This window comes from Chaetodon trifascialis, chromosome 6, assembly GCF_039877785.1.
Source record: "Chaetodon trifascialis isolate fChaTrf1 chromosome 6, fChaTrf1.hap1, whole genome shotgun sequence".
Lineage (NCBI taxonomy): Eukaryota > Metazoa > Chordata > Actinopteri > Chaetodontiformes > Chaetodontidae > Chaetodon > Chaetodon trifascialis.
Window position 1 is genome coordinate 24,591,356 of NC_092061.1, and position 12,056 is coordinate 24,603,411.

Below are 12,056 nucleotides of genomic sequence, written 5' to 3' on the forward strand. Positions count from 1 at the left end.
CTGGTTTTTGGGCTTTTTTTAAATAGATGTTTACTTCAATGAACTCAACCAGCTCATAAAATTTATAGTGTACTGAACCCGACATAGAAACAAATGCTCGAGTACAAGATTACTTGAGCAGGACAGCGTAATTTTACCACCAATTCCAAAAAAAGTATGTGGTAACATACTTAATCTAATCATGTGTTCACAAAGTGGTGAATCTCTCTCCATCCTCGCTTGTGAACGACTGAGCCTTTCCAGGATGCTCCTTTCATACCCAATCATGATACTATCACCTGTTACCGATGAACCTGTTTACCTGTGGAATGTTCCAAACAGGTGTTTTTGGACAAGTTTTCAAAAGCAGTTTCTGAAAGAAAGCTCAAAAAAAGTTCCCTGGAATAAGCCCTCCATGAGAAAAAGGAAACCAAACACAGTGTGCATTAGCATTTTAATTGGACAAAGCAAGAAAACACTGATTACAGTAGCAGAGTCATCAGTTCTCAGGGCTAACACCTTTCTAAACAAAGGGGTCTGAAAATGTCTGTAGGCACTGCCTAATTAAAAAGAGTATTTTGTCAGGTAAAAGAAACCAGCTCTATAAGGCAACAGTTTAAATGTAGGCCTCCCCATTTCTCTGGCAAAAAGAGCAAGTGTAAAGGTTGAATCCACTCAGATTTTCTGATATAAAATTCTGGCGTTTCAATAGATATTTAAAAACCATCAGAAGTGTCAAACATGTTCACCCTTTAACATTTGAATTGTGTTAAATTTTAAGTATGCACTGCATGGCAATGCTATCTTATCCCTGCATGGAAGAATCGTGTGTTTGCACTGTGCCAGCGTCACATTTGATAGTGTCACTCTGCTACGTACAATGTTGTTGTTGAGTTAACTGTCGAGTTATCAAAACAAAAAAGAAAGCAAGCACCCACAGTTAACAGTAGCATTTTACTTACATTGTTTCAAATGAATGGTTATTTACATGTGGCGAAAAGATTTGAGGCTGTCCGAAAGATATGAAGGAGAGATGGAATGCAAAAGGAAAACGCTCCTGGTTGTCAAATTTGTCCCAAGTACAAGAGAGGAAAAAACTGTGCAATATTTATCTGCCCTTACAGAGAAACAGCAGTGGCAACAATCCCTGCAATTGATTTTAATCCAAGAGAAAATGAGAACAAATTAAGCAGATTTCCATTCCTCAAATAATATCTAAGGTTCATAACTTAGCATGACTTCAACAGTTTCTTTAAAAAAAATGACAAACCTCCCTGTGGCTGTGTGAGAGGAAAGATGTGAAAATGGAAGCAATTTGTAAAACCCAAGAAAAAAAAAATCCAAAAGTTTCTCCTTTACAGTTTTATACTCATTTACAGTTAACTTAAAAATGGTAAGAGCCCTGGTTCATGGCCAGTCTTGCCTACCACAAAGGGTGTAAATACCTGTGTGGGTCAAATTGCTCCTCCCTGGCTCCTGTTACCTCAACCCCCCCATGAAATCCCATTTACATCTCCTACAGACGTCAACCTTCCCATTAGGTTCCACATCCCAGTAAAAGTCTTAGTCCTGCCACAAATGGAGGCGGTGTTACACAGCCCCACGGGGCACCGTACAGCCAACAGGAGGCTGATGGTTGACAAATCTCCCACCCTGCCCACTTATCAGTGTGTGGGGTATCCAGCGGCTCCCATACCGGGCTGGTTGGCTAGCATACTCCCATTCAATCCCTGTGTAGGCTCCATAACCCCACCGTTACTGATGGCGCTCATGCCAGTCCACCCAGCACTGGCCGGTAAGTGACTGTAAAAAACAAGGTAAAGAGAGAGAGAGACAGAGAGAGAGACAGAAAGACAAAATGCCTGCAGGTTAGAAGAGACAAGGCGAAAGGGAGCAAAAGGGACGGTTTATATTAGCGCTACTAGAATCTGGACAGGCTAGAATGAGAACGAGAAGGCAAACAGAGTTATCAGAGGTTGTGAGGATGAGGCAGGCTGGGCAAAAATCAAGCTAGCAAAACACAGGGAAAAAGGAGGCTCTTTGGAAGGGCCAAAGGTAAGTGTAATTTGATTAAACATGGGTGGACAAGCAGACAAAGAGCATACAGGCTAAGCGCAGCAAGCTAAATATTCCTTTCTATCCCCCCTCCCAACCACTGACAACCACAAACACACAACATCTGTCCCCAGCCTACAGGCAGATAAGCCTACTGTATACAAGAATGTAGATTATCCTCATTCCTCCTGCAGCACATCTACATTTGGCCACAAAGAAAAAAAAAAAAAAACATCTCACCGAATTCATGTGATGTGTTTTTAAGTCTTGATTCTTCATTCATGCAATAAAACTAAATTCTAAGTTCAGTGTGGAGATACGACAGCTTATAGAGGATAAAGTTTTAGCTTCAAATTTCAAGTCAAGAGAGGCCTGCAGCCTCTTTCTCAGGAGTTGTGCATTTACTGTACATTCGCCAACCAAGCTTTCATTACCTCACACTTTTGGACAGAGCCTATTCATACAGCTGGTCACCAAGAATTTTAGACTGTCAACAACATATGGCCTCTCCTTTATTTTTCTTGGGTGCACAAAATGTCACTGCATATAGGCTGTCTAAAGAACAACAAAATTTGATAACAACCTACAAATGATATTTAACATGTCCTACTGACATTCATATACAGGTGAAATCCTCAAGGTATACGTAATGAAATCAAAAAGAAAATGTAAAAAGCTATGACATGAATGTAGACATACAAAACAACTGAACAGCCTTAGAGAACACAGTCCTTACACACAGCAGGCAATCTTACAAAGAGGGAAATGAATTCTTCATCAACAGACCGTCTCCAGGTGTGTACAGTGAGTGAGCTTTTGGCATTCCCCTTGTTCAGTCAATTTCTCAACTATCCTTAATTTATCAAAATTCAATAGTAGAAGCTTTTAGCTAGTTGAAGTCAGTTTTCTTTTACAATCATTTTGGAAACAGACTACAGTTTTGAACTACTGGGGGGCAAAAACATTTCAGAACCAAAGCCTGAAGTTACTAGGATGTGCGGTGCACTGAGCAGTAATGACCTCTGAAAGATGATAAAAAACAAAATTAAAGTTCAGATTGTTCTGTCTGTGTGTCTGTGTGTGTATTTATTTCTCAATCCTCTCAAGATGAGCAAGGTGAGGGGCTGGCGAGGAGAAGAAGGAGGATGTAGGGTTGGGGGAGGGAGGTCATGGCTCCCTCCTGTGGCCAGTGATGGCTCTTGCTGACCCGGTCTTGAAGGGATACTCTGGTGGTTCTGGAGTAGAAGGAGGCGGTGAAGGGGAGCCCTGTGCACACCGTGCTACTTACTTGAAGCCCTGCTGGTTCCAAGCCTGGCCGTAGACTCCGTAGGTGGGGACCTGCCACCCATTAGGGACATACTGGCTGATCTGGGGCCCATTGCCGTACCACTGGCCCCACTGGCCATAGGGCTGGGCTGCTGGGAAGCTCATCTTGTTCTGCTGTGGGGTACAGGGCAACAACTATCACTTAAGGCAGCAGTTTGAGAGGAAAAAAAAACTTCTCTCTTCACTTTTTTATAATTCAACCATATATGAAACTATTGTATAGAACACAAAATTCTAAGCCTTGAAATGAACAACTGCTCATATACAAGCAGCCTGTGTTTTCTTCTGAATTAACCAGTTCTCCTGTAAAACATAAACAATACACAGAGTGCAGATCTTTCACATGCCGTTCAGGGGTTTCTCTGTACAGGCACAATTCATGACTTCCTTCTCCTGCTGGGAACTTGAAAAGCCTCCACATATATAACCTTCTGGACAAGCATGAGGTCGTCATGTGATGCAATCATGTGTTTTTAAAAACACCACTTCAGCCAGAGCAAATCAGTCCATGACTTGATGAATGTCAATGGGAGGAGCATCGCCCCCATTAAAGCCACAGTGAAATGGGGAAAAAAATACTTCAAATACCATTTTAAGTTCAAAATGCGCACACCATTTCTCCCTGATTAATGTGCCATTGAAATGCACTTGAACAATCACTGTCTGTTATATAAAACTGAAGCTAAATGACACACAGCAGCACTAATTTGCAGATGTGATCTTATACTTTTGTTGTGCAACATGCTTCTAAGAAGACAGCAGCCAGTGGCTGTTCTCTTTACATATAGTGCTGTATATGGTGTCCTTACCTGGGGCATAGGCATCTGCTGCATGGGGTTCATCATGTCTGGGGTCTCTTTACCCCAGTAGCATTTGACTATGTGGCCCTCTATTGAGGTGCCATTCACTGACACAATGGCATGGGCTGCTGACTCATGGGAGTTAAACCTGGACAAAAACAGAAGGGGGGAGAGAATCTGAGGACATGCTGAATCAGAATCAGAAAAAGCTTTATTGCCAAGTACGATTTTACACACACGAGGAATTTGCTTTGGTGAGGTTGGTGCATGACACATCTATTAAAAAGAAGCTATTAAAAAAGTAAAAAATATAACAGTAAGTAAAAAATATAACAATAGTAGAAAATATAACAATATAAATATATATACACAAGTCTGTTTTTTTTTGTTTTGTTTTTTTTGTTTTACAGAAGCACAGTCTGTTTTTTCAAAAGGAAGTCCAAGCAGAGCGTTAATGTAACGCATAGGGTGATGGTTATGGCAATGGCAATGTGACAAGTAGAGGCAGAGGTGGAGTGTGAAGAGTGTCAGGGGGGTTCCAGGCCTTGTTGATAATAGAGGTGGGCAAAAATATCGATATGGCAATATATCGCGATACTTTGTCTTCCGATTCAATATCGATATTCAAATTTTGAATATTGAATAATTTTGAATATATTCAAATTTTGCCCACCCCTAGTTGATAAGGCTGACAGCAAACAGGAAAAAGCTCATTTGATAAATATTTACTCAGCAATGGTGACCACGCTACCACTGGAGATCTGTTCTGTTGAATATTAATTAAAAAGACTACATGGCCACTCAAGAAACATCCAGAACTATCATTTAAGTTATCATTGAAATGAGTCCTTAATGAGTCAATAAAAATAAATTATATGTATAGTTCTTAATGACGGTGTTTAAAGCACCATAGGACTATTCTCTCCCTGCACCCAAAGTGTCAGTCCTTGATTATAAATCTTGAATTAAAATCAGCAGGACCAAAGATTACAGAGGACCAGCATCAAGAACTAGCACAACATACTTTGACCTTGCTTGGAAGAAAAGGAAAAAACAGAGGTAAATATGAAACTTCCACGCACCTCACAAATGAATAGCCTTTGTCTGGGAACACTCTGATCTCCATGATTTGTCCAAAGGGAGAGAAGGTCTGTCTCATCAGTTGCTCTGAAAGTCAAACAGAAAGACATCGCTTTTATGTGGGTTCATGTGTGATGAAAAAAACTTGCTGTATCAGAGATCTGGCATGCCGACATCCACAGGTTTGAGTCTCTATGTGGCTGTAAAGTTACATTCAAAGGTCACTAACACCACAGGCCTTACTTTTTTAAAATAATGCTCACTGGCTTTCATCAGTAAACAGCTTATATGCCTCGTCCACATGCACACAAGTATTTTTTAAAACTTTTTTCTTTTCTCCTTCATTCTCAAAACAAAAAAAAAAAACACATAAGCGTGGTTTAAAAAAGAATCCCTGTCCATATGAAAATACAAAAACACAACTGAAGTGCAGTCAAAAACATGCTGAATCAATAGGCGGTGATATAAACCCTGCCCTAAAGCCATGTTGGCCAATCAGAAACCAGAAAAAAAGCTATTACTGGTAGGCTACCAGCAACTAGAGGTCTGACCGGGTCACGTCAGAGTGTTGGATTACGTACGAGTGACCTCTGTGGCACATTCTGACACCTCTGTTCCTCAATACAGTGGAAGAGTAGCTTGATATTTATGGGTCAATATATAAGAAAAAAAGTCCTATTAGCAAGGCAAACGCTAGCCTTATTTGGCTACATCCGCCATTGCACAAAATCGCCTCATGTGAACAACAGAGTTAACAGTGCACACTCTGTTTTCCCTGTCTACACATCAACACTGCAAACAGTTTCTGAATATCTTCCTCCTGCATTGAATTTTCCTAAAAGTCCCTTTTCAGGGACCCAAAAAACAGACCGTGTGTTGATGGAAGGCTGCGACACATAGAAACAGCTGCAGTTTAAAAAAAAACGCACCTGTGCACATGTGGACTAGGCCTCATGCCTCTTTGAACACCACTGTCACTATCATGACAATACTGATGGTAGCAGCTGTATTTCATTACCTGTCAGTCCAGTGCTGACTCCGCCACAATACACAGTGCAGTTACTGGGACTGGACTGATTCACTACTTCATCGAAGGATAGGTGCTTGGAGTTATCTGCAAGGAGACAGAGACACTGTTACTGTTAAGAAATGAATCCATCCGTCAACGTGAACAAGCAAAACAAACAGAAATGACAACGCACTTTCATAGGTGGTCTTTGGGGCAGGGGGCTTTCTTGTGGCCCAGTTAGTTCGAATCTGTCTGCCTCCTAACCACTGCCCACCCATCTGCTGAATGGCATTCTCTGCATCCTGGAACAATGAGAAAATCGGGTTATTCCATCAAACTGGAGAGGAATGACATCAAATCTAAAACACTCTTTTGAAGCACACAGTCACGTGTGTGAAAATGCAACTTCAAACACCCCAAATATTCAGGATAAAAAGAGATAAATGCTGCTTTATGAAGATGACAGTACCATAGGACCCAACCAATAACAGCAGAGTTAATGTTGCACTGAGATTAATAAGTTGGTGAGTCATCTCGTCTCCATACTAACCCATTTGTTGAAGAAAGACACAAAGCCATAGCCTTTAGATTTCCCTGTAGCCATATCTTTCACGACACGAGCATCTCTGTGGACAAACACACCAACAGGAGTACATTAAAGCAGCACAACACGAGCAATGAGTGCAAAAAGTGTAGAAGAATAATGGCTTAGTCTTCTGTTCTTGATAGGTTTTCATAGCATGAGGCAGGGCAGGGGATAATAATACCTCCCATTCATTTTCCCCATAAAGAAAATAATTCCCCATAAAAACTCTAAAAATCTTGATACTTACGATATTCTGCCAAATGGACCGAAGGCAGCTTTGACGTCTTCTGTAGTTATTTCTGGGCTGAGGTCTCCAACGAAGACATGAAAATGATCTATGGGGGGGGGGGCAGAGTTTAGACATGCTTAAACATTCTATTTCAAGTTAATGGCAGCAGGACAAAAAGAGCCATCATGGTAATAGTTAATTCCAGGCTAATGAATGAAATGACTACATGGAGTATGTTAGCATATATGCACTGAGAATCTTTTACTTACTTACTTTCCAAATCATCAACATTTCTGTTCTTATGAAACTGATTTTCCCAGTGTGTTAATGTCAGTATATATATGCTCATTATATGCTCATATATATATGTTCATTTTGTAAGCTATTTTTTATTTGTCTTAATCATGTGTCAAATGTCTTTTGTTGCTGTTTGTTTAAGTCAGTTTTCGTTTTAAAGAGTCTGAGCATTTTAGTCTCATCTTGGTAAAAGAAATCTGTACCTGTTTTAGTATCTGTGTATTCTATCCATGAAAAGTGATATTTTGGTCGATTTAAGACATCAGATTTTGTTGCACATTTCAGACAATCCAGTTTAGCCAAAGCCAATTTTAGCCGATGTGAACTTACATCACATTAGATTTTCTGACATGAAAAACACAGGTTGAATGAATCAGTCCTGATTTGACAGGTACTCTCAGCACAGGAAACATGACTGCTGCATCAAATATATATTTTATCTCTTCTTTTCTGTCAGTGAAAATGAAGAGAGTAAAGTTTTTTATTTTTAAACTACATTTTGGCATTCTCATCAATAATAAATAAATTGCATGTTGATATTGTCAGTGTTCCACGTCTTGTCTTAGTCATGGGAAAAAAGGTCACTGACAAATATTTCATCTCAGTTTTCATTAACCAAGTTAACAGACTTGTACTTACTACTTGTGTCTTTTTTCTGGCTGGTTGGCGTTGTGGCCCAGTTGACTTTGACCTCCTGCAGAAAGGGGCAGAGAAAGTACACGACAGGTGGGGTATGTTTACATCATTTACAGTGAAACCTGCTAATCTCCACTACAAGGGTGTGTAATTTAAACACTGCCTTGAAACTACTCAAAAGAAAAACTATGAAATCTATTTTTTAAGACTTTTTAAGAGACTTTAAATTCAATGTGATATGATGCCTTATCACCCACTTGTATGTTAAGTGACACTGAGGAAAATTTACTGTTTATCAAATCTGAAAGTCAAAATTAACTCAACAGAAATAAACTGCAACTGGCTTTCATAACTACATATGGGGATTTCTTAGTAACAAAGCAAAGATTATAACCACACTATGATATCCGGGGGCATCAATCCAGTGTTGAGACATCATGTTGGGAGATATAAGTCAATAACAACAAATGCACATATTATTGAACACCTAGTGTGAGCACTGAATCCAGAGCCTCAACTCATCATTACACCATCCAGGACCACTTTAACATTATTCTATAAGGCCCTGTGGTCTTTCAAATGTTGCAGATTAAACTATTAATGCCTGGTTTTTCTATATGGTCCAACTTTGTCCAGCAAGACTTTTTATTTTGCTGTCTTTCCAATGCAGCTTACATGGGCTTGAAGATTTCATCGACAGCACAGCGCTGGCTTCTACAGACGACCAATGAATTATATTTCTATCATTTATTTCTTCTTCTCAAAAGTCTCTTTGATTGAAACATGGCAACGCTCCCCCACACCTCGCACTGCAGCTTCACACATCACATTGGGTTTTAAAGTATACTATGAAGGAATTGTGGTTACTTTTTGTAAACACAACATTCACACTTGGATTCAAATCGGCTCAACTTCTCCAGAAGCTCACTGCTTGTACGTCTACTATATCTACTATTATAGTTAAATTTGCTGTAATGGACAAATACTTTAGCAAATTAACCAAGCTGTTAGCACCTACCTGTCCAACAGAAAACAGCCCAACTCCAAGTCGCTCTTGATCCCATCCAAGCCAACCCCTGATTTATTTTTGTTTTGGAACGAGCTTTGTATACTTGGCGTTTCGCCTCCATATTAATACATTATTGCTGTAATTCCTCTGGGATGTGTGCTGCTTAAAGACTGGCACCTGGCTGCTACCACTTTTTAAATTTCTGACCTCACCTGTGCACCGTTTTTAACCGGACGCTACACACCAAGTGCCCAAATGCTGCCCAGAGACGGACTGAACACAGCAAAATAATAAGAAAATACAGGCAGAGGTCAGGTTGCAGATAAATACACCAGCACGTTACTTCTAAGGGCATAAGCGATGCTTGAAAGAAATTACTTCTGAACAGATCTATATATTGTTTTTTGGAAAATCAAGCATAGTACTTAAGAGGCCATAACAAAACCAATTATGCCAACAGAAATGACTCTGTGGCAGTAGTAATGCTCTAAAATGTTCACAATCTGATCCAGACCCTACAGCTTCCCCTAGTTAATGGAATATACATGCTAGCAATCCACTCGTACTTATTTATTTCTATGTTTACTTCAGAAGGCACACAACCTAAATCCCCCATACCCAAAGCCCACCCATCCCCACTCACCCTGTAGACACGATAGCTTACCTTACCCATTATTTTCCTTCCATTCATAGCTGCCAAAGAGGCAGCAGCATGCCTGTGGTCATAGAACTCCACAAAGCAGTATGGATCATTTCCAGCTGTCTGTCAACGGGAAAACAAGACTGATATTAAGTCCACAGCAAAGGTGACATTTTAATCACTGCAGATAACAAGGGCCACCTACTGTAGTTAGGGGTGTCAGGCCTGATATAAGAGACTGGGAGAGAAAAATCAACAGCACGCACATGTGTAGATTGAGACTTTAATAAGCAGCACCGCCACCTTTCAGGCCACTGTTGAATACGATTTCCTACAATCAAACAATATATACCAGGGAGGATGACACTCACATCAACTATCATTTTACAGCTCTTGCATGGTCCTATCTGTGTGAAGACCTGCAGGATGAGGGGCTCAGTGACATCCCTGGACAGATTCCCCACATACCTGCAAACAAGGAAAGAGATGGGGGAATTGAGTCTTTGTCAAACAGGAAGTAGCATGCAAACAAAGGCTAGTTAACCGGGCTAGCTACAACCCACAACAATTCCCTATATATACACACAAAAACACAATTGATACTGAACCAAAGACTATTGGAGATAGTCTTAATTTTGAAAAAACTACTCGAGTATGGTCACTCTCTCACTGGAGCTGTCCCGGGCCGATTCTCCGAGCGTTGACGTGGCTTGTCTGCCAGCTAGCTAAAGATAACGCTAGCCGGTTCACAAGGGCCTCATGCTTTAAGTGGGTTGGCAACTAACGACATTTTAGAAAATTACCTCCCTACCCTGGCGATATAGCCTGACTATTGATAATAAAATACAACTATTTGGGGAAATAAAACTATCATTCAATGAAATGTGTGTATTTTAGAAGAAGCGACTGGCTAGCTGCGTTAGTATCTTTAGCTAAAGATAACTAGCATTAGCTAGCCCTGCAGTTTCATTTTCAGCCGAGTTACGGTTCCGTCTATTTATACGACTAAATAAAATGGAACTTTACGTTCATGTCGAAAATTATATGTGTCTTCCTACATTTAGAAACGTCGATATTGTTGCCATGAAATTACGACAGAAATTAAATATATTCCAGGAGCTAAATTACAAGGTTTGGTAGTTTTTAATTGAAACAACAACGTGGAAACATTTTGGACGCGCCGTAGTTACACGGAGCCTTCCCAATCCAGGACATAGACAGGGCCGCTGTTACTCACAAGGTTCTGGGTTGATCGTCCTCCATCGTCAAGGTTTAGTGGTCGCGTCCTGAGAGGTCTTTAATCCAATGACATACAATGTGGTTTGTGCTGAACTTGAGCGAACGCGAACGTAAAGGTTATATCTACTAATTAATGATAAATCGGTGGCCGATTCTGCTCTTTCACACACTGCAGACAGCCCCAGTCTGATGCAAACAATAGGAAGTTGAAGATGGCGGAGGAACGGCGTCAGCAGCGTCAACCTGCGCGCTGAAATGAAGCCAAAATCAAGCGCTCTTTCTCCAACACACGTAAATGCGCCTCCACATCTTTATAGCGTAAGCCGCAAATACAGCTGGTGTTGTAGCTCTGTACGACTGTGCAAAGTAATATGGTCCATAAGCTTATCCGTGGTCATAAGTATATAAGTGCAAAACGTTTGAGGATATTGCAGCTGGTCACATCTGGGAAGCGCATGTAACACACTTAAATTTTGGAAGGTACCATGAAGTTCTGTTGTTTAGTACTTCAGCATTTTTTGCCACATTCTTACATCAAGTGATCGTATACTTAGACGTTTTAATGTGCACTTATTGCAATAAAAGCGAGTGCGCCGCCCGGGAATCGAACCCGGGTCGCAAGAATGGGAATCTTGCATGATACCACTACACCAGCGGCGCTGTGAAACACAACGCCAAGACTAACTGTTATCAACGCAAACGTAAAGGGAATCGTACAAAAGAAAAAGAAAAGAAAGCATAAAAACAGCCGAAAACATCTATTGCTGCAAAGTTTGAAACGAGTTTGGTGCAAACCCATTCTTGTTCAATTCAATGCAAGGAATGATTATTCTCCGAAAAGAATTCTAGAATTATGACTTTAACGTTCATAGCAAGTTTCACCTGAACGTGAAAATAATTTGATTTGAATTCTAAACAATGAACAGAGAAGAGAGGACGGGAAGCCAAGAATTGAGCCACTGACTGATTACGCTGTAAAACTTTGCTTGTCGTAGCTATTCATTTTTCAACACATAAACAGTAAAAGTAATGTGATGCGCTAACTTAGCATATGTGGCAGAACGCATATGCTGCTTGACCACCTTTGGCTCTCAAACGAAGGAGGGCAGTATTGCTGTGTCACTGTCAAAAAAAGAAGAAGAAGATTTTGATTCCGACGTCATCGCACTCG

General features: G+C 40.5%; 1 protein-coding gene and 1 non-coding gene across 2 annotated transcripts; both read right to left on the reverse strand.

Annotated features, from left to right (window-relative positions):
- Positions 1-419: 419 nt before the first annotated feature.
- LOC139333165 (cytotoxic granule associated RNA binding protein TIA1-like) lies at positions 420-11,145 on the reverse strand. Its single transcript, XM_070965452.1, has 12 exons — positions 10,884-11,145; positions 10,018-10,114; positions 9,671-9,769; positions 8,001-8,055; positions 7,083-7,170; positions 6,800-6,875; positions 6,443-6,551; positions 6,259-6,354; positions 5,243-5,327; positions 4,170-4,308; positions 3,323-3,474; positions 420-1,782 (listed from the first exon to the last, which is right to left on the reverse strand). Exons 1-12 carry the CDS (start codon positions 10,907-10,909, stop codon positions 1,644-1,646), a joined length of 1,161 nt encoding a protein of 386 aa, XP_070821553.1. The 5' UTR covers positions 10,910-11,145; the 3' UTR covers positions 420-1,643.
- A 329-nt stretch (positions 11,146-11,474) lies between these two features.
- On the reverse strand, positions 11,475-11,545 carry trnag-ccc (transfer RNA glycine (anticodon CCC)). The gene has a single exon. It is a non-coding gene; the product is annotated as a tRNA-Gly (tRNA).
- Between the last annotated feature and the right edge of the window lie 511 nt (positions 11,546-12,056).